This window comes from Jaculus jaculus, chromosome 17 (assembly GCF_020740685.1).
Source record: "Jaculus jaculus isolate mJacJac1 chromosome 17, mJacJac1.mat.Y.cur, whole genome shotgun sequence".
NCBI classification, from domain to species: Eukaryota; Metazoa; Chordata; class Mammalia; order Rodentia; family Dipodidae; genus Jaculus; species Jaculus jaculus.
The window spans coordinates 23957883-23985453 of NC_059118.1; the positions used below are offsets into that span (position 1 = coordinate 23957883).

At 48.3% G+C, this 27571-nt stretch overlaps 1 protein-coding gene and 1 non-coding gene across 2 annotated transcripts in view; both read left to right on the forward strand.

Annotated features, from left to right (window-relative positions):
• Positions 1-2683: 2683 nt before the first annotated feature.
• Positions 2684-27571, forward strand: part of Bfsp2 (beaded filament structural protein 2) — an 86897-nt gene continuing 62009 nt past the window's right edge. Inside the window, exon 1 of the mRNA XM_012950071.2 lies at positions 2684-3172. Coding sequence (XP_012805525.2) covers positions 2684-3172 — 489 coding nt within the window. The remainder of the gene's footprint in view (positions 3173-27571) is intronic.
• LOC123455674 lies at positions 5301-5388 on the forward strand. The gene has a single exon (XR_006634057.1). It is a non-coding gene; the product is annotated as a small nucleolar RNA SNORD35 (small nucleolar RNA).

A 27571-nucleotide genomic window follows, 5' to 3' on the forward strand; every position in this document is an offset into this window, starting at 1 on the left:
CTTCTAATTGTAGATTTACTACTACTGGAATTGTGCAGTTTTCAGCCCAAACAGCAGTCCGTGTCAGCCCTATACTTTCCTATCTCCTAAGGTTGACTCGAGAGGACAGCAAATCGTATCCAGCATCAGTGCTTTCACAACTTACTAGAATTTGGCTCCTGCCCCAGTTTCTGGCCCGGAACACATACGTTCTTACATGACAGGATCTGGGATAATGTCCAGCTCTGGTTTCTCCAAGGTATGTCTACGCTGTCATGCCCAGGGATGCAGAGGCCACTCTAACCTCCAGGAAGTGACCAGGCTGTGACCCTGACAGCGTGACTTGGAGGATGCTGAGGCCAAGGGTTAAAATGGGGCCTCCATGACATACAAACTTGGAGCACTTTGGGGATACTTTCCAGGAAGGAAAAAAAAAAAACAAAAAAAAACCTTGTTACCTTCACCGACTAGTTTCCTGGCATATGTGGAAACAGGTGGAGGGGAGGCCAGAACCTAACAGGTGCCCAACAGCCTGGGGTCTGAACTTGTTCAAGATCCCTGTGCTTGGAGCGTCATTTAGTTCTCAGGCCAGCATAGGAGAGAAAGATCCAGAAAGGCAGAGCAGTAGGCCAAGGGTCAGCAGCAGGTGAGCAGAGTGTCAAGGGGCAGACTCAAGAAACAAAGGGAGGGCTGGAGAGATGGCTTAGCAGTTAAGCGCTTGCCTGTGAAGCCTAAGGACCCTGGTTCGAGGCTTGGATTCCCCAGGATCCATGTTTGCCAGATGTACAAGGGGGCACATGCATCCGGAGTTCGTTTGCAGTGGCTGGAGGCCCTGGCGTTCCCATTCTCTCTCTCTCTCTCTCTCTCTCTCTCTCTCTCTCTCTCTCTGCCTCTTTCTCTGTCTGTCACTTTCAAATAAATACATAAACATTAAAAAAAAAAAAGAGGGCTGGATAGATGGCTTAGCGGTTAAGCGCTTGCCTGTGAAGCCTAAGGACCCCGGTTCGAGGCTCAGTTCCCCAGGTCCCACGTTAGCCAGATGCACAAGGGGGCGCACGTGTCTGGAGTTCGTTTGCAGAGGCTGGAAGCCCTGGAGTGCCCATTCTCTCTCTCTCCCTCTATCTGTCTTTCTCTCTGTGTCTGTCGCTCTCAAATAAATTTAAAAAAAGAAAAGAAACAAAAGGATAAGAGACAGTGTGAGACCTGAGCAAGGGGCAGTACCCCAGGCTGCCTACCACCATGGCTGGCTCCACTGCCAGTCCCCTGTGACACTTGTGGACTTGGGCGCACAGGCACACACACCAGCACGTGAAGGGATATGGAAAGCCTTGATGTTGACCCTGAACCCCCTACGCTGGGTCTGTTGCAGTCACCTTCTCGTTGCTGGGATAAAACACTCGACCAAAAGCAGCTGATGGAGGACAGGATTGATTTTAGCTCACAGTCTTGAGGGGAAGCTCCATGACAACAGAGGAAAACATGGCATGAGCAGAGGCTGGGTATTGCCTCTGCCACAGCAGCTGGGAAACAGCAGCAAGAGCCTGAACTAACACTGGCAAGCTAGGAGCTAAGAAACTTCAAGGTCCACCCCTAGCGACACACCTCCTCCAGCAAGGCTCCGCCTCCCAAATTGCCATCCGCTGAGGACACATGCGTTTATGGGGCCTGGCAGCGTGTCCTATTCAAACCACCACAGGGTCCCAGCTTGTGCTTTCATAACTAGGGGACATGTTCCATGCGTTTGTCATCTGAGGTTCCTGAGTTTCAGTTTATTCGTCTGTGAAATGGTTCTGCTTGTTGCCTATCTTGCTCTCTCTTAGGTAGTGAAGTCCACAAACCCACGGGCTAGGGGTGTAGATCAGGGGCTAGAGTGAAGTCCTGGGATTAATTCCCAGCACTGCATAAACCAGACGTGGTGAGGCCCATAATCCCAGCACTCAGGAGGTGGAGGCAGGAGGATCAGTTTAAGGTCATCCTCTGCTAACGCTAGAGAGTTTGAGGCCATCCTGGGCTACGTGAGACCTTGCCTCAAAAAAGAAAGGAAGGGTGCTGGGTGTGGTGGGACGTGCCTTTACCCAGCACAGGAGAGGAAGCTGAGATAGGATCATTGTGAGTTCAAAGCCAGCCTGGGACTATAGAGTGAGTTCCAGGTCAGCCTGGGCTATAGTGAAACCCTGCCTCAAAAAGAAAGAAAGGAAGGAAGAAAGGCAGAGAGAAAGAAAGAAAGAGAGAAAGAAAGAAAGAAGAAGAAAGGGAGGGAGGAAGAAAGGAAGGGAGAGAAGGAGGTAAGAATAGAGAAAGGAAAAAAGGAAGGAAGGAAGGAGGGAAGGAGGGAAAAGGAAGGAAGAAAGGAGTGGGGAGAGAATGAAAGACAGGAGAGGGAGGGAGTGAGGAAGAAGGAAAAGAAAGACACAAACCCAGTTGTTGCACCCCACACTCTGCAAGGGCTCAGCCTCCCCCATCCTCAACAGAAAAAAGCTCGGCAGTGGGGCACATGACCTGGCATCAAAGAATGCCAGAGCCCAGTGGGACCATTGTCTTTCAGCTCAGTGAATGACGAAGCCCATGGAAGGCAGGAGACAAAGAGCCCCATGGACAGGGTGGCTTCCAGAGAGGCCCGTGACCAGGCCACGGGGACGCTGGGACTGGAAAAGCAGAAGTCACTGAGCCCGAGCCAGGCAGACACCACAGAGCAGAGGGAGCCATGAGCGAGAGGAGAGTGATAGTGGACTTGCCCCCCACTACCAGCTCCAGCATGCCCCTCCAAAGGCGCAGGGTATCCCTCAGGGGGACACGATCACCGTCCTCCCTGGATAGCCCCTCAGCCTCCAGGGCCGGTGCTGTGGGTAGCCTCGTCCGCGCCCCCAGCGTCCATGTAGGAACAGCACCCAGCGGACCCATAGGTGGCCTGGGTGCCCGAGTGACCCGCCGGGCCCTGGGCATCAGCAGTGTCTTCCTTCAGGGCATGCGGAGCTCGGGCCTGGCAGCCGTGCCCTCTCCAGGCCTGGAGAGGGACCACACTGCCATTGAGGACCTAGGGGGCTGCCTGGTGGAGTACATGGCCAAGGTGCACACCTTGGAGCAAATCAGTCTGGAGCTCGAAGCGCAACTGCGAGTTCATCTGGAGAGCAGAGCCAAGCGCTCCGGAGGCTGGGGCGCCCTGCGAGCCTCCTGGGCCAGCAGCTGCCAGCAGGTAGGTGCCTGAGTGTGCCCAGAGGCTTGGCAGAGGGTTGGGATGGAATCTTGAAGGCAGCAGGGAGCGTTGGTGAATCTTTCCTGAGGTCAGAGAGACTGATCACTTTCATACTAAAATCACTCTTGATCCAAACGTAACCGCATCATCTGCTATTGATTTATGGATATGTCCAAAGGGCCAGACCCCGCTGGTCCCAGCTTGAGCCTCATAGTATTCCAAGCAATAATATGCTGTGGCCAACCACTCACCAATGGGACATTTTAGGTGAGAAAACTAAGGCGTGTGATTAGCCCAAGATCATAAACCTCCTAAAGGGAAGGAGTTGAGACTAGAACCGCAGTTTCCTTTGCTGAAAGTTATACATCTTATCACCTAGGACAGCCACCTTTATCTTCACTGTGGAGAAAGGGTTCATAAGATAGTCTATGTCTGAATACCAGTGAGTGGATTTGCTATTTAAAATCATGATCAGGGCTGGACAGATGGCTCAGAGGTTAAGGCACTTGCCTGTAAAGCCTAACGACCCGGGTTCTACTCCCCAGAGTCCACATAAAGCCATTTGCACAGAGTGGCACATGCATCTGGAGTTCATTTTCAATGGCTAGAGACCCTGAACTCTTTCTCTCACTCACTTTCTCTCTCTGCTTGCAAATAAATATTTTTTTAATGATGATTAAGCCAGGCATGGTGGCACATTCCTTTAATCCCAGCACTTGGGGGGCAGAGGTAGGAGGATCACTGTGAGTTTGAGGCCACCCTGAGACTACATAGTGAATTCCAGGTCAGCCTGGGCTAGAGTGAGACCCTACCTCAAAAAAATAAAAATGATGATTAAATGAAGGTGTGATCTGGTATCCATCTGCACTAGCTCTGTCCAATGAGAACATGAGTCACTTTGGTCAGTGACAATTTTGAGTTGCCCACAGTACAGAAATGAAAATAGATGAAGCTGATAATATCATTTTATTTAACTCGACGTACCTAAAACATTATCACAACATGAAATCAATATAAAACCATGAATGAGGTGGTCTAAATTCAAACCGAACTTTCTGCATGGTGGAGATGTCTTACGTGTGTAGCAGCCTGGTATGTCCCCTTTCCTGCAGAGATGAGAGCAGTTGTCTAGTCACACCAAATATGACACAGTGATGGACCAAAGCTACACTTCCACTCAAGTCTAGCTCAGTGAACCAGGGAGCTTATCGGTCCTATTACAGGAATATAAGTGACTGCGAGGCAGCTCCATCACCAAAGAGCCCACCTCAGCCTAAGTGACGACTGCATCTTCCCGAGCTCGCTGCCCAAGTTACAGGCTGCTCCACTTAAGAGTGTCCTCTTAAAAAGACCATGACACCAAAATAAAAGAGAGACCGATTGAGAGGGAGAGGGGACATGATGGAGAATGAAGTTTCAAAGGGGAAAGTGAGGGGAGGGAGGACATTACCATGGGATATTGTTTACATCATGGAAGTTGTTAATAAAAAAAAATATTGTAAAGAAGAAAAAGAAAAGAGAGAGAGAGAGAGAGACTCCTCTTCCCAGCGACTGGTCACTGCTGATAGAACCTTGGGTTAGAAAGTGAGGCCACAGCCAGGTGTGGTGGTGCACGCCTTTAATCCCAGCACTCGGGAGGCAGTGGTAGAAGGATCACCATGAGTTCGAGGCCACCCTGAGACTACATAGTGAATTCCAGGTCAGCCTGGACTAGAGTGAAACCCTACCTTGAAAAACCAGAAAAGGAAGGAAGGGAGGGAGGGAGGAAGGGAGGAAGAAGGGAAGGAAGGAAGGAAGGAAGGAAGGAAGGAAGGGAGGGAGGGAGAGAAGGAAAGAGCAAATAGCCATGGAGCTGGGAAGATGGTTCAGGAGTTGAAATGCTTGCTTGCAAAGCCTGCCAGCCAGGGTTTGATTCTCTAGTACCCATGTAAAGCCAGATACACAAAGTGACACATCTATCTGGTGTTCATTTGCACTGCCAAGAGGCTTTGGCACACCCATATTCTCTATCTCCCTCCCTCCCTCCTTGCACAACAACCATACAGGAAGGAAGAAGGGAGGGAGGGAGGGAGAGAAAAAAAGAAAGAAGGAAGGAAGGAAGGAAGGGAAAGAAAGAAAGGCCCCAGGCAGCAGATGTTGTCTGTTTTCATGATGGCCTTCGGACGTCTACCACAGGCAATGCTGAGACAGCTGATTGGCAAAGCTGATGCCAGAAGCAAAAAACAGCGCGGCCACAAACCATTGTCCAAATGCAGTAGACTACAGGAGCATGTGCAACTTGCTCAACTGCCCAGGTCTCAGTTTCCTCGTCTCTAAATTGGGTACGATAGTGCCAGGATAACCCAGCCACTCCCTGGACAAGCAGTCTGTAGACTGAAGTGACAAAATATCTCAACAGTAGAACAGCCAGGATGAAGGCAAGACCCCAAGACATCCCACCTCTGCTACTGGTGTCAGAAGCCAAAACAGTGGCCATTGTCCTCCCAAGTACCCATAAATGAACTCTAGGATAAGAATAAAGATGACTTCTCTTCCTCTTCTTTTCCCATTCTTCCTCCTTCTCCTCCTCTTCTGTGTGTCCCCCCGCCCCCCACACACACACTCCATGAAGATACAGTTAAAACAACCTTAAAAATGGATTTATTAGCTGGGCGTGGTGGCACACGCCTTTAATCCCAGCACTCGGGAGGCAGAGGTAGGAGGATCGCCGTGAGTTCGAGGCCACCCTGAGAATACAGAGTGAATTCCAGGTCAGCCTGGGCTAGAGTGAGACCCTACCTTGAAAAACAATAAAACACACAAACAAAAAAAAATGGAATTATTTCCTTATTGCTCAGGTCAGACAGCCAACCATCATCAAATTCTATTCAGCCATGTCCAACCTTGTGATATCAAAGCACAACATCATTTATAAAACCCATGCTGGAGAACCAAAAACAAAAAAACTTTATAAAAACAAATCTCAAAAAAACCAAAAATGGGCTGGAGAGATGGTTTAGCAGTTAAGCGCTTGCCTGTGAAGCCTAAGGACCCCGGTTCGAGGCTCGGTTCCCCAGGTCCCACGTTAGCCAGATGCACAAGGGGGCGCACGCGTCTGGAGTTCGTTTGCAGAGGCTGGAAGCCCTGGCGCGCCCATTCTCTCTCTCTCCCTCTACCTGTCTTTCTCTCTGTGTCTGTCGCTCTCAAATAAATAAATAAATAAAATTTAAAAAAAATTCTCATAATGGGTCTAGGGAGATTGCTCAGCAGTTAAAGGTGCTTGCTTACAAAGCCTGATGGCCCAGGTTTGAGTCCCCAGTACCCATGTAGAGCAAGATGCACACAGTGGAGTTTGTTTGCAGCAGCAAGAGGCCCTGGTTTTGCCCATGCTCATTTATATTCTCTCTCTTTCTCTCTCTCTCTCTCTCTCCTTGCAAATAAATATTTTTTAAAAATCTTATATTGTTTTAAGTAAACTTAAACTTAAGCACATGTGGCTATTTATTCTATTACAAAGGATCAAAAGAGGGCTGGAGAGATGGCTTAGTGGTTAAGGCACTTGTCTGTGAAGCCTAAGGACCCAGGTTTGATTCTGCAGTACCCACTGTAAGTCAGATGCACAAGGTGATACTTGCGTTTAGAGTTCATTTGCAGTGGCTGGAGGTCCTGCCATGTCCATTCTCCATCTCTCTCTCTCTCTCTCTCTCTCTCTCTCTCTCTCTCTCTCTCTCTCTCTATTTCTCTCCCCTTGCAAATAAATAAATAAAATAAAAATAAGTTTATATAAACTTTAAAAGAAAGGATAAAAAGAAGGGCTAGGGATGTGGCTCAGTAGTAATACCTAAGTATACCTAAGGGTCTGGGTTCAACCGACCACTACCACAAAAAGAAATTTAAAAAAATTTAAAAAAAGAACAAAAGGAAATTCTCCATACATGACTTTTTTCAGTAGACCCCCTGCCCTGGCCAGACCTAGAGGAAACCGGACTCAGTCCAGTGACTTCCTCCTGCTGCCCTGAGCTCGCTCTGCTCTGCTGTGATTGCAGGCAGCCTCTCCTCACACCAGCTTCCCAAACCCTCCAGGGCACCTGGCCCTTCATTCCCCCCTCTGGCCCTCTCTCCATCTGCTGCCGCCCCCCCCCCAACTTGCCCGTCCCACAGAGTCCTCTTCCTTGCAGCCCAGCCTCCTTGGCACCTCGGCTGTGAGGCCCTCTCTCCCAGAGGCCCTCACAATGCAGAATCAGAGCATTGGCCTCAATGACAGCCCTGAATGCCGGCCCACCTCTTGTTTAGCCTGCACCCGAAATAGTCGCCCAGAGGACATGAGTCACCCCAGAGCAGGTTGGGAGACACCTGTTTCCATGGCATTTTCTCCAACCAAGCTGTGGGGAGACGAACCTGTCGGAGAGGGGACAGGAAGGTTGGGAGGAAGGAGGCTGAGTCTCCTCACAAGCCCTCACCCCAGCCATCACAGCAAGCAAGCTACAGGAGCTGCTCTGGCTGGACCTCCTCTGTTCCAGAACCTTCCCACAGCCTCTCCCATCCACACCGGGTTTTCTCCTACCATCTGTAAAGGAGACAGCCACAGGCTTTCAGAAGGAGGACAGGATGAAAGAGCACACAAAGTCGCTGTCACTGGGCAGAAAGCCATATAAGAAAGTAACACAAAATTTGGGGGCGCCAAGGGCTCGCACCGGGAGGAAACAGTCCTTGGGAAAACGATAATCTGCCTGTCCTGGTCACCACGTAGGCGATGAGCCTCAGAAGGGTCATGCTTAGGGCCAGGATGGACGTCACTGGAGCACCATAAGAGCCATGCTTTGGGTCTGCAGTTCTGTGCCCAGCTTAAAATTCTCAAAAGCTTTGTCTTTGAATTTGCGATCTAGGAAGCAAAGTCTGATGGGATCATAAAAAGTGTGAGGGGTGCTCTCTTGCATGAGCCTACCTTCCCCAGGATGGACTCACAGTTATCTATTCCCTATCTCCAGGAGCTATAAGCTCCTATCCACCCATCCTGAGCGGCAAGGATGATCCGACTGGGCAGCAGCATCCAGGTTGACATGCTCTCGAGCGTCACCCCCAACCCCTCGCCCTCAGGATCCCAGGACAGCCCAGTGACTGCCGAGATGAGTACTCGGCAGCTCACGGGGTCCTAAGGCAGGGCCCTGGGTGCTTACAAGGGTCAGGCGGAGAATCTCCGTGTCGGAGGGAGCGCAAGGTTAAATAGCGAACTCAAATTCCCCCGAGAAGCCAGATGTGGTGGCCCACAGCTGGAATCCCAGCACCTGCAAAGCAGAGGCAGACCGATGAGGTCTTGCTTGGCGACATAACAAGTTAGAGGCCAGCCTGGATTTCAGGAGACCCTGTCCCAGAAAACTAAAACAGCCAGGTGTGGGGGTGCACACCTCTAATCCCAGTGCTCAGGAAGCAGAGGTAGGAGGATCGCCAAGAGTTCAAGGCCAGCCTGAGACTACATGGTGAATTCCAGGTCAGCCTGGACTAGAACAAGACCCTACCTGGAAAAAACAGAAAAAAAAAAAAAGAAAAAACAACTGCCAACAACAACAACAAAAAAGCCATGATAGGTGGAGGGAAGACCAGAAAAAAAGAAAGTTTTTTTTAATTTTAGTACTTTGTATTTTTAAATATTTTTATTAATTTGCTAACACACACACACAGAGATTGAGGTTGTGCCAGAGCCTCTTTCCTCTGCAAACCAACTCCAGACACTTGTGCCACTTTGTGCTTCTGGCTTTATGTGGGTCCTGGGGAATCAGGCCTGCAAGCAAGGGCTTCTCACAGCTGACTCATCGCTGTAGCCTCACAGGTGTTTTATTTCCTGCATCTTAAACAGTATTTGTATGTGTGTGTTAATGCCATGTGCATGGTGTGGTGTGGTGTGGAATGGTGTAGTGGGGGTGTTGTGGTGCAGTATGATGTGATGGGGTGGCATGATGTTGATGGGGTGGTGTGGTGGGGTGGGGTGGTGTATACTCATGCATGTGCCCTTGCTGTGCCCCATACGCTGGCCTACAGAGGCCAGCGTGGAACGTCAGCTGTTCAGCTCCATTGCTCTTCAGCCTGATGTAGTTTAGGTTTGGGGGTTTTTGTTTTGTTTTGTTTTTTGGTTTTTCAAGATAGGATCTCACTCTAGCCCAGGCTGACCTGGAATTTACTCTGTATTCTCAGAGTGGCCTTAAACTCGTGGCGATCCTCCTACCTCTGCCTCCCGAGCGCTGGGATTAAAGGCGTGTGCCACCACACCTGGCTTGGCCCGATCTAGTCGGGAGCTGGAGTTTCCTGAGCCATGGGACTGGGCTTATTTATAGCTCACTGTGGCCGTGCCCTGCTACTTTATGTGGGACCTGGAGATTTGAACTCAGGCACTTCAGGCCTCTCTCAGGCAAAGTGCGCTTAATCACTGAGCCATCTCTCCAGCATTCTGAACAAAGGGCTTTGCATTTCGATTTGCATAAGAATCCTCGAATTACAAAGCAGTCCTGGATCTGTGTACTTAAAAGTGCCCTTTCAAGTCTCAGCTTCACTCTCCCTCCTGGTTCCTCAGCCGGAGGAGGACCACCCAGCCCCTTCTGCTAAGCAGTGAAAACAGATGAAAGACACACCCCCACCCCCACCCCCACCCACCCCACCCCCCCGCCCGCCTCCCCCAGGTGGTGGCCACTGAGTCCCAAGAGAATCCACACCAGCCCTGCCCAAGGCGGCTCTGGCCAGGCTCCCCTGCTGTGTGCTCTGCTTCCTTGCCAAGTGGGTGGCACTGATAAGCTGTGACAGACAGCAACAGGGTGTCAACGCAGGAGGGAGCTGAGCCAGGGCAACAGAGAAGCAGCAGAAAAGACTGTCAGCCAGGGAAGGGGAAATCAAAAGTGCTGAAAGGCAACAGGATTAAGGTCTTAAATGGGCCTGATTTAACTGGTTCTGGTTCTCCTGCCTACAGCCACAGCCCTCTTTTCTGTCCCTTGCAGAGACACTCCATACAAGAGGATGTGTCTATTTGGGGAAACTACTGGAAACGCAAGGGGTGACTCTCCTCATAGACACACACAGAACTGAAAGACGACAAAGTCGCCACTCATGACCGACAGCCTCCTGCTGCTGAAAGGACAAAGTGGTGACATAGCACTTTAATCCCAGCATTTGGGAGGCAGAGGTAGGAGGATCGCTGTGAGTTCAAGGCCAGCCTGAGACTACATAGTGAACTCCAGGTCAGCCTGGGCTGCAGTGAACCCCTACCTCTAAAACCACTCCCCCACACCACCACCCATATAGATAGATAGGTAGGTAGATAGATAGATAGATAGATAGATAGATAGATAGATAGAGATAGAGATATATAGATAGAGATATATAGATAGAGATATATATATCTCCACTGCTTTCTTTTTCTCTTACTACTTTATTTTAGTTTTGGGTTTTGGTGTATGTGTGTGTGTCTGTGTGCATGTGGTGTCTTCATGTATGTGCAGATGCATGAGCCCCATGTGTACGCATGTGGAGACCAGGGGAGGACTCAAGTGTCTTCCTCTATCACTCCCCCACCTTGTTTCCTGGCCATGGGTTCTGACCGAGCATACAGCTTCCTGCTCTTCATTTAGCCTGGCTGTCCAGGGAGCCCCGGCCATCCTCCTCGGTCTCTGCTCTCTCAGTACTGGGACTATAGACATGCACGGCCGCACACAGCCTTTTATGTGGGTGCAGGGAACGGAACTCAGTTCCCAAGGCTTGCACAGCTCTCTCGCCCACTGAGCCATCTCCCTAGCCATATGTTCGGTTTCTTAACACAGGGTCTTCCATACATCCATGGCTGGAGTGGTATTCATTATGTAGACTAGTTGGCCTCAAACTTGTAGCGATCCTCTGGCTTCAGCCTCCCAAGTGTAGGTACAACACCCAGCTCACTCCATATGTTTCTTTTTTATTTTTATTTTTTATTTACTAGGGAGGGAGAGAGAGAGAGAGGCACACCAGGGCCTCTAGCCACTGCAAAGGAACTCCAGATGCATGCACTACCTTGCGTATCCAGCTCACGCGGGTTCTGGAGAATCAAACCTGGGTCCTTAGGCTTAGCAGGCAAGTGCCTTAACTGCTAAGCCATCTCTCAAACCCTGAATCTGTTTCTTCTCAAGGACAGTTTGTTTGGCAGAGCAGGCTGTGTGGGTCAGTGATTCTGCCAGCCCAGCTATTCAGGGACACTGTAGCTTGGTAAGAAATGTAATGACACAGAGAAGCACTCACTCAGGAGGACTCGTCTTGGGGACAGAGAAGAATAAGATTGGAAGCAACATTTCGGTGGGGCAGGGGAGGGAAGGAGGTATGGGGCTACCACTTAGAGGCCTGAGTAATGCAGCTGGTTGTAAATTGTTGCCTAAGAAAGGAGGCTTCTGGGGGCTGGAGAGAGAGCGCAGCAGTTAAGGGCACTTGCTTGCAAAACCTGACAATCCCGGTTTGATTTCCCCAGTACCTACATAAAAAGCCAGAAATGCACAAAGTGGTGCATGTATCCGGAGTTTATTTGCAGTGGCAAGAGGCCCTGGTGTGCCCATACTCTCCTCTCTCTCTCTCACTCGCTCTCTCCCTCTCCAAGTAAATAATCAATAACTTTTAAAAAGGGAGGGGCTGGAGAGATGGCCTAGCAGTTAAGGCACTTGCCTGTGACACCTAAGGACCCAGGTTCAATTCCCTAGATCCCACATAAGCCAGACGCACAAGGAAGCACATGCATCTGGGGTGTGTTTGTGTGGCTAGAGGCCCTGGTACACTTGTTCTCCCTCTGTCTCATAAATAAATAAAAATAAATATTCTCTCTCTTTTTGAGGCAGAGTCTCACTCTAGCTCAGGCTGACCTGGAATTAACTATGTAGTCTCAGGGTGGCCCCGAACTCACAGCAATCCTCCTACCCCTGCCTCCTGAGTGCTGGGGTTAAAGGCGTGCACCACCATGCTTTTAAGTCTGTTAAAATACTTTGAAACATGTAAGGCCCATGTTGAGGAATGGGGGACAAACTTGTCCATGTAATGAAAAGCAGAGACATGATGCAAAGACTAGATAGAGATTTTTGAAGTTAGACAGTCCCCAAGATCAAGCTCAGGTCCTTACTGTACTTTGAATCAACTCTAAATGTGTCTTGGATTTAGATGTAAAAGGGGAAAACAGACAAGTAGAAGCATGGATGAATGAATGCCTGGGTGTGGGGAAATGATTTCCTTGTTATAATTTGAAATCCAAAAGAAAAAAATGTTGGGCTGGAGAGATGGCTTAGCGGTTAAGCGCTTGCCTGTGAAGCCTAAGGACCCTGGTTCGAGGCTCAGTTCCCCAGGTCCCACGTTAGCCAAATGCACAAGGGGGCGCACGCGTCTGGAGTTCGTTAGCAGTGGCTGGAAGCCCTGGTGGGCCCATTCTCTCTCTCTTTCTCTCTCTGTCACTCTCAAATAAAAAAAAAATAAAAATAAACCAAAAAAAAGGAAAAAATGTTGATAAGAGGGCCTGGCACGGTGGTACACATCCTTAAGCCCAGCACTCTGGAAGCTGAGGATTGCCATGCGTTTGAGGCCAGCCTGGGACTACAGAGTGAGCTGCAGGTCAGCCTGCTTCAAAACAAAACAAATACTGATAAGGGAGTTGGGAGATCACTCAATGGTTAAAGGTGCTTGCTTACAAAACCTGCTTAGCTAGGTTCAATTCCCCAGACACCCACATAAAGCCAGATGGGCAAGTGTTTGCAATAGCAAGAGGCCCTGGTGTCCCCACACATACACACACATATAAATTTTTTTTAAAAAATTAATTGTTGATAAGAGTGGTTACCCAAAATTTAAAATGTTTCCATTGCAAAATAACACTATAAGCAAAACAAATATACAACAAAATAGAAATACTCCTAACAATTTATAATGCCAATTTAGTATCCCTAGTTTATAAATAGACTTAAGTTTTTGTGGTTAAAGAAATGGCAATGTTTTTAAATAGGCTAGATATGAACAATCAACATAAAAATAGCTGGGAAAGGCTCTTTATGGTATAAAAAAATACTCACCAATAGCCATAATAAGAGAAATCTTTAAAATCTACCTGAGATACCAGACGGGGAGAACTCTGAAAGTGCGCGCATGGGTTTTGTTGGTAAGTCTCTGTAGAAACAGACACATTCCTGCAGTGTTGATTGATAGGTGTGGAAATGTCCCAGCGTCTGTGGAGAACTGGGTGTGATCTAGAGAAATGGCTTGGGCATGTACATGCAGGTCCTTAGACCTAACCATCCTACTTCTAGGAATCACTCCCAGTGCAAAAATATGAGCAAGGAGTGTGGGCACGGCTGCTCATTTCAGTCCTGTCTGTAATCCCCAAAGGCTGGAAAGCGCCCACATGCTTGGTAGGAGATGGGTTGTATCCACCGTGAGTCACCCGCAGAAGGCAGGAGGAAGGCTCTGTAGCTACGCTGCAAATACGATATGAACATCTCTATGACTAGCCACAGAAAGGGAAGAGATAGGAAAATGTGCACATGTGTCTGTTTACACTGAAAAATAGAGGAAATAGGGGATGCAGGACAGCGCAGTCAGTAAAGTCCGGTCAAGCATGAGGGCCCAAGTTCAATCCCCAGAACCCATGTAAAAATGCCAGGTATGAGGGCTGGAGAGATGGCTCAGAGCAAAGGGTGATGCCAGGGTTAAAACCAGATGCACAAAGTGGTGCATGTGTCTAGAATTTGTTTGCAACAGCAGAACGTCCTGGTGTACCCACTCTCCCTTTCAAATAAATAAATAAATAAATATTTTTAAATGCCAGGCTGGAGAGATGGCTTAGCAGTTAAGGGGCTTGCCTGCGAAGCCTAAGGATTCATGTTTGACTCTCCAGGTCCCACGTAAGCCAGACACACAGGATGATGCATGCGTACAAGGTGGTGCACGTATCTGGAGTTCCATTGCAGTGACTGCAGGCCCAGGCACGCTGATTCTCTCTCTCTCTCTCTCATAAAAAAATTACTGAAAAAATGCCAGGTATGGCATTGTATGCCTATGATTCCAGTGCTGGGAAGGTGGAGACAGGATGATTCCTGGGACTCACTGCACAACCAGTGTAGCCTAACTGGTAAGCCTCAGGCCAGTGAGATCCTTTGTCTGCAAAAGAAGCAGGTGTAATGACCTCAAGGTTGTCCTTTGGCCTCCACACACAAGCACATATATACATATGCATTTGTACCTGCACGCACATATGTGCCCACACACATACAAACAAACACACACACAAAGAAAAGGAAAATAGCTGGGGAGATGCTCAACAGTATTTGTTTGCAAAGCCTGCCAACCTGGGTTGGCCCAAGTTCTATTCCCCAGTACCCACACAAAGCCAGATGCACAAAGTGATGCATGCATCTGGAGTTCATTTGCAGTGGCAAGAGGCCCTGGTGCATCCATTTATTCATTTCTCTCTCTTGCCTCATAAATAAATAATGTATTTTTAAAGATATATATATATAATAAATCAATGTTGAGATACTTTATTTATTTTATGTGGAGATGATATGAAAACCATGAAAGTATTTTCCAGAATTGTAGAAGTGTTAAGCAAATTCTAAAAATCAAAACTAAAAGGAAACAGAGCTGGAGAGATGGCTTAGCGGTTAAGGCCCTTGCCTGCAAAGCCAAAGGACCCACGTTTGATGCCCCAGGACCTACATAAGCCAGATGCACAAGGTGACACATGTGTCTGGAGTTCATTTGCAGTGGCTGGAGGCCCTGATGTATCCATATTCTCTCTCTATCTGACTCTCTCTCTAATAAATAAATAAATAAAAATATTTTTAAAAAAACTAAAAGGAAACAAATGAACCTATGTGCTAACTTGATGGCATAATTACACACTGAAGAACTATTCCTTAGAAAAGCTAAGAGAAAGAAAATGGGAGGAAAACCTAAATTTTTTGGTAATCATATGGTTGGTGGGAAGTGTTGACATTGTGATTCTACTACTGTCTGCATGTGTGTGTGGGTCTTGTGGGATAAAGCAAAAGAAATAATTACATTTGTGTTACTAATAACTGAGTTTTTAGTGTGCGCGAAAGAATTGCGACTTAAAAAGTAAGCTCAATGACAGTTCTTTAGTCCTAAATTTAAATGAGAATTTTCAATATAAACTCCCAATGTATGTGGTTTTAAAAATAAATCTATACTGACTTCTGAGTCAGGTGGGGTGGTGTATGTCTATAACCACAGCACTCAGGAAGCCAAGGCATCAGGCTTGGGACCAACCTGGGCTGCATAATGAGACCCTCAAAAAACTAATGCACACACACACAAACCTGACCTCGGACCACTGGAGAGATCAGTGACAATGGAAAGACCCAGAAGCAATGGCCAGCTCAATGGCAGTGAGCAGTTTTAGTCTCCTGTCCTCATTCCTATCAACTACCTTTCACTAAGAGTTTGGAGAAGTGACTGAATCCAAGTTAGGGAACAAGATGGGTCTGAAAGGCCTCATCATACCTGGACGTAAGGTCGCCATTAAGACTGCCAGCCTTGGGTCACAAGGCATGGAAGACCATTTGAATAAGTTCTCATTATCCAAAGATGGATATCTATCACTAGTAATATTAACTGCAGTGGACTGATGCATACCAAATGTGTTTTAATTCATGAGTTTGGTGCTATGTAAAAAAGAAACACACTAATTAATTTGGAGGCTACTGGGGAACCAGCTAATTTTTTGGCGAAAACTAATAAATAATAAGAGAGAACCTAGCATGTTTCTGCCTTGCCTATAAGACCTATAGGTACATCAGGTGAGAACAAATAAAGTCAGGGGGCTGGAGAGGTGGCTCAGCTGTTAAGACCCTTGCTTGCAAAGCCTGATGACCTGGGTTTGACTCACCAGTACCCACATAAAGCCAGATACAAAGAGTGGCATATGCATCTAGAGTTTGTTTGCAGTGGCTAGAGGACCTGTTTGCACCCATTTTCATTCTCTCTCTTTCTCTACTTTCAAATAAATAATAAATTTGAAAATAAAGTTAAAATTTAAAAAATAAAGACAGGAAGTATCTTTACATAGAATATTTCAACTAAAAGAAGGGACTCAGTGGAGGGCATATGAGAGGAGAAAAGGCAAGGGAAGGAACTATGATCATGGTATATTGTATAGATAGATAGATATAGAGATATAGATATAGATGTTGTCAATAAAAAGTTTAAAAACATTCCAGCTCATAAGCAAAGAGTAATTCTTAATTTATTTAGATTTAGAATCAATAGTGCTAATTAAAATATCACAACTCTGCAGCCATGACAAAATCATGGCTCCAGAGATCAACAACCGTCAAATGGCTGCCAACATCACAGAAGGTACGCACCTGTGAGACTCAATTAAACTTATTAATTTACAGAAAGTACATGGGTCAGAATCACATGTTAATTGATCCACAGGGAGAAAAATCAACGAAGTTCTGAGAAAATGTACAATGAAACTCACTTTTCCAAAACTCTTTTTGAGATGGGGGGGGATGCATGATTTGGGCGGGCGTGCTCATGCGTGTGAGGGGATGCACGATTTGAGTGTGCGTGCTCGTGCGTGTGAGGGGATGCACGATTTGAGTGTGCGTGCTCGTGCGTGTGAGGGGATGCACGATTTGAGTGTGCGTGCTCGTGCGTGTGAGGGGATGCACGATTTGAGTGTGCGTGCTCGTGCGTGTGAGGGGATGCACGATTTGAGTGTGCGTGCTCGTGCGTGTGAGGGGATGCACGATTTGGGCGGGCGTGCTCGTGCGTGTGAGGGGATGCACGATTTGAGTGTGTGTGCTCATGCGTGTGAGGGGATGCACGATTTGAGTGTGCGTGCTCATGCGTGTGAGGGGATGCACGATTTGAGTGTGCTGCAGCGCGTGTGTACAGGTAAGAGCTCAACCTCGAGTGTCAGTTCTCTCCTTCCATCTTGCTGGAGTCGGGGTTTGTCGTTGTTCACAGGCTAGCTGGCCTGTGAGCTTCCAGAAAATTCTCCAGTTTCAGTCTCCTTTCTCACCATAGGTATACTGGGATTGCAGACACTCACACTCCGGCACCCGGTTTTTTAATGTGGGTTCTGGGGATCCCAGTTCAGACACCCAATACTTGTGTGGCAAGTGCTTTATTCATTGAGTCACCTCCCCAGCCCTGATCTGATGTTTTTTGACCAAGTTGGTAAAGCATGCTTTTAACGTGTAACGGGTTAAGAACCCAGAAACTATTCGCCCCTTGCCTCTCTATGGTGACCCTGTCTGTCTCAGCAGCAGGCTTGCTTATACTCCGTGCATGCTCTTTAGCATTGTGAGGACAGTTACGTTAGGACTGGGGCTCTAGCTCAGTGATAGAGGACTTGCCTAGCGTGTGGAAGGCCCTGGGTTCGATCCTCAGCACTGAAAGAACAAAGAATGCTCAGCCATTAAACGTGCTCACTTGCAAAGCCTGCCAGCCTGAGTTCAATTCCTCAACACCCACACAAAGCCAGATATACAAAGTGTCACATAGATCTGGGGTTTGTTTGCAGGGGCAGGAGGCTCTGCTGTGCCCATTCTTTCTCCCCTCTTCCCTCTTTCTCAAATAAATAAATAAAATATTTAGGGAAAAACAATAACGTTTTACCTTATAAAATAGGACAGCAGCTAATTAGGGGCAGGGGCCTAGATGCTGCTGGGTTGGAGCAGAGGAGACCTCTGAGTCTCGTAGAAGTAAGAGGAACCTTCCATGGGCAGGTCCTGCTGGGAGAAGAGACTTTTTAAAAAATGTTTTTATTTGAGAGACAGAGAGAGATACAGAAATAGGCAGGTAGAGAGAGAGAATGGGCACGCCAGGGCCTCCAGCCACTACAAACAAACTCTGGATGCATGCGCCCCCTTGTGCATCTGGCTTACGTGGGTCCTGGGGAGTAGAACCTGGGTCCTTTGGCTTTGCAGGCAAGTGCCTTAACCGCTAAGCCAGCTCTCCAGCCCCCCGGAGAGGAGACCTTTATAACAGCCTCCACTGAAAACAAAACAAAAAAGCCAACATTCACATTTAAGAGCGGCAAGAACAGGCTGCTAGCACGCGCGCCTTCCAGAAGAACTAAATTAAAAGTTAATCCAAGCAGCTGGCGCAAGCGTGAGGACAAATGTGGCGCTCTTTCCAGGGATTACTGGGGAGCTCCGTCCCCCGTGGCCCGCAGCGGGCTTAGGCTGAGCCGCCCAAGCCGAGGACTCCATTTAGGCAAATAAAACCTCGTTTATCCTTGTCTGCCGGGGGAGCTGCACACGGAGCCATTTATCTGCTCTAAATGAGCTGGTCAGGCCATCGCGGATGCATTAGTCAGCGGAGATGAGAAGTTACCTCGGCTGTTGGCAGGACGTAGTGAAAAGCCATGAATTCCCCACCACACTGACCAACTCTGGGAGAACAACTTGTAGTTTTCACTTCTTTATTTTAGGGTGCGGGGAGTGATCAATGAATAACTGCGTCAGTCTTAAGGGAAACACTGCAGTGTGGAGAGAAAAATGAAATTAGGCAGGCTCTGGACACATTTTATAGATAAGGTGCCCTTGTCTGACCAGTAACTGCCCACGCCTCCCTGGCACACCTCTAGCTGAGTCATCCCTCCTCCTGTCCCTCATCCCCACTGTCCTCTCCTAGCATCCTCTGCATTAAACTTTCCTTCATCGGGCTGGAGAGATGGCTTAGCATTTAAGGCATTTGCCTGTGAAGCCAAAGGACCCAGGTTCGATTCCCCAGTACCCACATACGCCAGCTGCACAGGGTGGCACATGCGTCTGGAGTTTGTTTGCAGCGTCTAGAGGCCCTGGCATGCCTATTTTCTCTCTCTATCTCTGTCTCTATCTGCTTCTTTCTCTCTCTCTCTCTCTATAAATAAATAAATAAATAAATAAATAAATATATTATTTTTAAACCCCCTACATCTTCCTCAGCCTCATTCATGCCCCCAGGAAAGAGCCTGCACAGGCCAGCCCCACGGCAACTCAGAGGAAGGCATCCTGACACAGGAATGATGAGCCACCACGCCAGGGTTAACAAAGAATTGGAATACACAGACTGAAAAGGATCATTTATAAACTGTTACATTTATTCAAGAGAGTTGGGAGGGGGTGAGGAAGAGTCAACAGACCAAAGACAGGGCAATGGATGGCTGTGCCCACACGATCTGAGGTCCCCTATGGGAGTGACCATGGGCCTGGGGAGGAGGAAAAGAATGTGAAAAGGGGTTTACTCAAAAAGGCTTGTGCTTTAAATTCGTTTAGAGAGGAAAAGAGAAGAAAAATCCAGAGAGCGCCTGCCATGAGGAACGTAGGAGGGGTAGGGAGCATTCTTGGGGGCAGAAGTGGGGATCCCAGCAGGGGGGCACGTACCAGAACAGGGATCTGGGAGCTCGGGAGAGGTGAGGAGCAAACAGCACAGCTTGTCCACCTGGTAAGGTCATCTCACTCTGGTGGGCTTTGCCTTCAGGCTCAGGTGAACCTGAAAGAGAACTGATTGGTCTACGTAAGGTGCTGGCTCTGAAGTGGGGGTCGAGAGAGCTCACCCAACAGGCTAGATCATCAGACAGTGAATTCCAGGTCTGCTGCTGCTGCTGCAGGGCGATTGTATGACATCAGATTTCTCTCTTGTAAACCTTTTCCCGAAGCTGCCTAACAAAGCTGCCTCCCTCTCTCCCGGGAGAGCACAGGGAAGGACTCCGTTCACAGAACGCCTGTCAGTTCCGCAGACTTCCTACCCACTGTCTCTCTGGAATCCTCTGGACACTGTAAGGGGCTCCCTGGGGAGATGGGATTAGTGAGCACCAGCTGCCAGTAGGAAGGACGGTAATGTGGGTGTCTGCAGTAGCAGAACTGGATCGTCTCACTGTTCTGGAGGCTGGAGTCCAAGATCAAGGTGTCAGCAGGATTACTTCTCCCGTGGTCTCTCTCCTTGACTGACAGACAGAACTGTTCTTCAAACGGCACGTTGTGTCCGCATTTTCTCCTTGTACAAGGACCCCAGTTGTTAAGTTCCTTTCTTGTGACCTCCTTTGAATTTAATGGACTCGCCAAAGAACCTCTCTCCATTAAAAAAAAAAAAAAAAAAAACACATTCTGGCCGGAGAGATGACTTAGCGGTTAAGGTGCTTGCCTGCAAAGCCAAAGGACCCAGGTTCGATTCCCCAGGAACCTCATAAAACCAGATGCACAAGGTGGCGCATGCTTCTGGAGTTCACTTGCAGTGGCTGGAGGTCCGGGTGTGCCCATCCAGCCTCTATTTGCCTTTCTCTCTCAAGTAAATAAATAGATAATAAAATATGTAAAATAAAAAAATAATAAAACCTCACATAATGATGTACTGGGTGATTAGAATCTCAACACATGAATTGAAGGGACACAGTGCAGATAGACCGTAACCCCCATGTTAGTTTCAATTTATCTTTGCATTGGTTTTTGCATATGAATGTATGCATGAATGTATGAATGCACGTGTGTGGAGTATAGGGATATGTACAGGCACATACATGTGGAGGCCAAAGATTGACATCAGAGGTCTTCCTTGGTCACCTTCCACCTTGTTCTTTGTTTGTTTGGTTTTTTTAATCTTTTTATTTACTTATTACAGACAGAGGGAGAGAGAGAGAGAGAGAGAATTGGCATGCCAGGGCCTCTAGCCACTGCAAATGAACTCCAGACGCATGTGCCACCATGTGCATCTGGCTTACGTGGGACCTGGAGAATTAAACCTGGGTCCTTAGGCTTTACAAGCAAGCGCCTTAACCGCTAAGCCATCCCGCCAGCCCTCGCCTTGTTCTTCGTTAGGGTCTTGTACTGAACCTAGAGCTCAAGAATTTGCTAGACTAGTGAGCCAGTGAGCCCCAGGGATTCCTTCTCTCTACTTCTCCAGCCCTGGAATTACAGGCAGATTCCTGCACACCTGGTATTTGTGTGAATTCTAAGGAGGTGAACTCAGGTCCTCAGGCTTGTGTGGCAAGACTTTACCCACTGAGCCGTCACTATACTTGGTTAGGAGTTTTGTAGTGTTTTGTGGGTTTTTTTTTGGGTGTGTGTGTGTGTGTGTGTGTGTGTGTGTGTTCATGCGTGGGAGTGTAGGTGTGTGCCTGCCACAGCACACACTTGGTGATTGGTCCTTGCCCCCCACCTTATTAGGCAAAGTCTCTCCTTGTTCACTGCTCTGTTTGCCATGCCAGCCGGCCTGTGAGGGTCTCCTGTTGCCTCTTCCTCGCTTGCCACAGGCATGCTGGGAGTACAGATGCCACCTCCACTGTCCAGCTTTACCCGGTGCTGGGGATTTGAACTCGGGCACTCCTATTGGAATGGCAGGCACTTTATACATGGAGCCACCTCCCCAGCCCAGATGTTCCTTTTGTTTTGCGACAGGGCCTTGCTGTACTGCCAGGATGGCCTCAAACTCATGATCCTCTAAGGGCTGAGAATACAGAGGTGCACTGCCTCATCCAGCTCCATAACTCCCAATTTATTAAGAAACTGGGGCCTACAGAGATTAATTCGTCACTAAGCTTGGATTCCAGCCAGGACCAATTCAGTGTTGTTTGGGTTCCCAAGTCATTAAGAAAAACTCCATTATCCACATTCGTAAACCCAGAGGGTCCTGTCCAACAGAGGGCCCATGGTCCTGCTTTGCAATCCTTCCGTCTGGGGGTGGGGAGATGGCCCAGTGCACAACGAGCTGGCCATGCAAGCAGGAGGACCTGAGTTCAGAACCCCACACCCCATGTGCCTCAACGCTGTGATGGGAGTCTGGAATCCCAGAATGCCTACTATGAGATAGGAGGTAGAGACAAGAGAATTTTCTGGAAGCTCGTTGACCAACTAGCCTGGCAACAAAACCTTGCCTCAGATGAAGTGGAAGGTGAGAACAGGCATCCAAAAGTTGTCCTCTGAACTCCACGGACACCCTGTGGCATGCGCCCCTCCACTTACACAGATGATCACGCAGACATGGGGGGAGAAAGGAAGGAAAGAAGGGAGGGAGGAAGGAGAAGAGGGTAGAAAGCAAGCAAGCCCTCTCTCTGGTAAGCTGGATCAGAGCCCACAAAGGCTCTCCTCGGTGAGGAGTTTAAACTCTGGGATGGGCCTCCCCTTCTCTGCCACTTTTTATTTTTATTTTTATTTTGAGAGCAACAGACACAGAGAGAAAGACAGATAGAGGGAGAGAGAGAGAATGGGCGCGCCAGGGCTTCCAGCCTCTGCAAACAAACTCCAGACGCGTGCGCCCCCTTGTGCATCTGGCTAACGTGGGACCTGGGGAACCGAGCCTCGAACCGGGGTCCTTAGGCTTCACAGGCAAGTGCATCTCTCCATCTCTCCAGCCCTCTCTGCCACTTTTAATCTGGAGTCACCAAAGGCCACATCAGTCCTCACCCGGGCGATAAGGCCTGTAACTAGGCCGTGGCTCACAGCGTTTCAGTCAGCTTCAGACTGCCTTGAAAGTTTTGATGGCTTTGCTGCCAGGAACGATGCGGCCTCCCTTGGGATTTCTTTCTTTGACAGTAATGTTCACGCAGGGGGGAAGAAATGTGCTGAGCAGGCGGCCCCCTCGGCAGGACATCTTCATCTGAGTAGGGCTCCCCAGCTCTCCCCACCATGCATGGTTTCAGCCACCCCAAGCCACTGCTCTACAGGAGGTGGGCAGCTGCCCACCTGAGAGAGACCTGTGACCAAAATGTCACCTACGTCCTGAAATAGACTTCAAACTCACCCACCGTGGCCCAGGGAACTTTGCAGAAAAGGGGGAAGAAAGATTTTAATAGCCACAAGGTGAGACATCCTGCCCAGAGGCATTCCATCACCCCCAAAATAACTGCCTACTGCCCAGAGGCATTCCATCACCCCCAAAATAACTGCCTACTGCTTCCACATCACATAGCCCACAACTCCATAGGGAATAGCTGCAACCCTACTTAGGAGGGTCCCCAGTGGAATGGAGGCCGGCAGCGGGGAAAGAGGGTAACAATGCATGATGTAGCCATACAAAATACTTTGTTAATTATAATAGTGATAATAATAAAGAATATACCAAACCAAAAAAAAAAAAAAGACATCAACTATGGGATTTCCAATGAATCCAGGATTTCAGTCCCCACAAGAGTGAAGGCCTCTCTCTAACCCCAAGATTCATGAGTGCAGAGCTTTGCAGGAATAACAGGTAGTACCTAATGTCAGAGCCCCTGGATGGCAGCTGCCCCCGCCCCACCCCGTTCCACGGGGCCTGGGCCTGAAGGTACACTATGAGCCTGTTTAGGGACACCAACCAAAGTCCACAGAAGACAGTCTTGCAGGGACAACACAAAGCTCATTAGCTTGCGCATCAAAAGAGAATCATGCCGGGAGGACCTGGTGTCTGGGACCACCCTGGGCTCCCTTTGTTTCCTCATCCACAGAGAACTGAGGAAGCAGGATTGAAATGATGGGGGTGAGGCTCTCTCTTCCCACATACCTTCCAGGACCTTGGAAACCAGCCCCCCCCCCAGGTGTCATTTGAAGGCTGTGCTGAGCGGAACGGATCCCCTCCTGACTCCTAACTGTCTGGTCCTTCCCTTCGCCCAGGACCCGTCTTGGCAGCCATGTGCCCAAGCAATGAACAGAAGTAGAATAGAGCCATAGCCTGTTTGTCCTTACCAGGCAAAAGAGAACACTGGATTTGATCTCTACGGACAGACTGTTTTATTTAGAGAAAACAGCGACAGGTGACAGCTTTCCTGCCGGATGAAGGCTGAAGCATTGAGCCAGGCTATGCGTTTATAAGGAGGATCCTGAGAAAAACAGACTGTGCCAGGTGTAGTTGATAAAGAAACTTGTACCTGTCTGTGTCCTTGTTCAGAATTTTGGCTTCTTCAGCCAGGAATGTCTTAGGGAGGAGACTCAGATGGTCTCTGGTCCTTCAAGACCATCTAGGCTAAGGGGAGTGCATCGATCGAGGAAGGGTGCTAAACTTAATGAGGTCAAGTGCCTCTGTTGCTTCTTTACTTTCCACTGGCTTTAGGGATAGTTATTAACTCTTTAGTTTTCTGGGAAGGCTATCAACCCTTCAAGGCCCTTGCCTAGTTAACAGCCCCTGAATATTTGGTTACCTTTTCTGCAAACTGAGAGAAAATCATGGCATAGGAATGAGAAGATGAGCTTTGGAAAGGAAGTGATGGATCCTCTCACACTCCATGCTGCTTCTCTAGCACTGAAAACTGTGCCTGGCACACAGTAGGGTGTGGTGGTTTGAACTGGAAAATGTTCCCTATAGCCTCATGTATTTGCAATTAATCCTCCCAGTTAGTCCCCAGCTGGTGGAGCCTTTGGGGGGGGGGTGGAGCCTTGCTGGAGAAGATGTATGCCTGGGGGTGGAGCCTTGAGGTTTATTAGTCCAGCACCCTGGGTGTTCAGAGTTAGCTCATTCTCAGTCGACTTCCTTTCTGCTGCTACTGTGGAAATATGATACCCACTGTCTGTCTGCTCCTACCATAGTTTCCCCACTGTAATAGACAGCTTCAGGTTCACTGGGATGAACTTTCATACCAGACACAGTTATGGAGGAAGGGATATTTATTGAGGCTTACAGATCCAGGGGAAGTTCCATAATGGCAGAAGAAACTGGCCTGCCTTCACAGGACCAAGCAGAGAGGGAGAGAAGCACAAGCCAAAAGCCAAAAAGCACACTTCAGGAACTCCTGCTAGGCACACTTTGCATATCTTTAGATTAAAACCTGAAACCCACCACCATACCTTAAGATCCACCAAGTGACACTGCCTCCAGCCAGGTGGCTGCAGAAGCAAACTACAAACAAATAAAAAACTGAATATATTGGGGGCCATCTAATCAAACCACCACACCCACCATGATGAAATTCCCCCTCAAAACTGTGAGCTGGGGGCTGGAGAGATGGCTAAGTGGTTAAGCGCTTGCCTGTGAAGCCTAAGGACCCCAGTTTGAGGCTCAATTCCCCAGGACCCACATTAGCCAGATGCACAAGAGGGTGCACGCATCTGGAGTTCCTTTGCAGTGGCTGGAAGCCTTAGTGCGCTCTCTCTCTCTCTCTCTCTCTCTCTCTCTCTCTCTCTCTCTTTCTCTCTGCCTCTTTGCCTCTTTCTCTATCTGTCACTCTCAAGTAAATAAATAAAAATTTTAAAAAAATTAAAAACTGTGAGCCCAAATAAATTCCTTACTATAAACTGCTTCTGGTCAGGTGTTTGCCCCAGCAATGAGAAAGTAACTTCTCCACACAGGCACAATTTATATTGGTTAAACCAACAAATGGAAGTGCCCAGAAAAATAGTAAGATAATAAACAGTTGGGTTCATTTCCTATGGCTATCATAACAAACCAACCACAGTCTGAGGAGCTTGGAGGAACTAACTGATTCCCTTACTTTTGTAGAGAGTGGATCTTGGACATCAAGATGTCGCTGAGCCTGGAACCTCTTGAGGGTTCTGAGGGGTGTGTTCAGTGCCACTCTCCTGGCTCCTGACATGGCTAGAAGTCCACAGCTGGTAGCTGGGCCTCGCTTCTTCACCCCGCTCCCTGGGTGTCTGTGTCCCAATCTTCCTCTGCTCAGAGGGCATCAGCCAAAACACATCAAGGGCTAGTGGGATGGCTTAGAGAATTTGGTGTTTGCCTGCAAAGCCAAAAGACCCAGGTTTGATTCCCTAGAACTCATGTAAGTCAGATGCACAAGTTGGCGCATGCATCTGGAGTTTATTTGCAGCACCTGGAGTCCTTAGTGTGCCCATATTCTCTCTCTCTCTTTCTCTCTCATAAATGAAAATACATCAAGTCCTGTCCTAATGACCTTATCTTACTTTATTATATCTTCAAAGACTTTATTTCCTAAGACAGTCACGTTCACAAGTCCTAGGGTTAAATATCTTTTGGGTGGTACACAGTTCAACTCCTAACAGTAACTGTTGGTTGTTTGGTTTTGTTTTATGGTGTTTTGTTTGTTTGTTTTTTTTTCCACAATGTAGTCCTTATTTACAAAATGTTGTCCTATTTCCTCAAACTCTACTGGGAAGAAAGAAAGATCTAGAAATACCAATACTTTTGCACCTAACCCACTTCCTTTTGCACTTGACATCTGATTCTACATGCTATCAAGCCCCATGGGGCTTAGGGTTCTCAAAGGAGAGCTATGATACAGACAGCCCAGGACAGTATGGCTCACTTAACAGAAACATAACAATGTCACTAAGTTTCTGTGTCATCTTGGCCCGGTAACTCCATCACTCTGAGCCTCAGTTTCCCCAAATGTTAAATGAAGGGATCGAATCTCCCTACACACAGAAGAAGCAGGCAGATAGCCTTCCATGACTCTGTCCAGCAGGTGAGCAAGTTCTCTGCATGGAGAGGAGGAGGCTGATACAACTGACTCCCGCTGTCTTTCCTTGTGATTGTTCATCTTACTGGCTGTGTGCCCAGAGACACATTCCTGTCCCTTGAGGCTCCACAGAATTCTCTCACCTCCCAAGCCTGCAGGCAGAGACCTTTCTGTTAATACACCTCCTTCCCCTGAGCAGCGAGTGCAGATTAAGAAGAGGCAGCAGCTCACGCCCCGATCCTTCGCAGTTCTGCCGTGTGTCTGGCCAGGGCTGGGAAGGTCCAGGATGTGCTGTCCACTGCCTTCATTCCTAAGAATCAGATGGTAACCCACTCCCCAGACGTGATACAACCAAAGTTCTATTAAAGCCCATACCCACAACCCCCCAATCCCGGGTGTGCTAAAGGGCGGCAAAGGGTGAAGTTGTCCAGAGAGTTTAATGAGAGTGAACGAAGCCTGCGCGTGCTCCAAGTTCACAAACTCAGATTAAATTACACCAAAGCACAGCTCGGATGTCCAGCTTGGCCAGCCCCAGCATTATTCCTGCATGTAGTTGGCAGTGAATACATGTGACCCACCCCAGCCCCCCAAGCAGACAGCTTAGACATATGACCATCTGTGGTAGTTTGAATAGATGGCCCCCAATATATTCAGAGTTTTTAAAATTTTTATATATTTTTAATTTTTTTGTTTATTTATTTGAGAGCGACGGACACAGAGAGAGAAAGAGACAGATAGAGAGGGAGAATGGGCTCGTCAGGGCCTCCAGCCACTGCAAACTAACTTCAGACACGTGCGCCCCCTTGTGCATCTAGCTAACATGGGTCCTGGGGAATCAAGCCTCGAACCGGGGTCCTTAGGCTTCACAGGCAAGCACTTCACTGCTAAGCCATCTCTCCAGGCCATATTCAGAGTTTTTATTAGTTTGTAATTTGCATCTGCAGCCACCTGGCTAGAGGTGGTGTCACTGGGCGGGTCCAGCCCTAAGGTGTGGTGGTGGGTTTGAAATTCCAGTCAAAAGATATGCAAAGTATGTCTAGCTGGAGTTCCTGAAGTGTGCTGTGTGACTTTTGGCTTGGGATTTC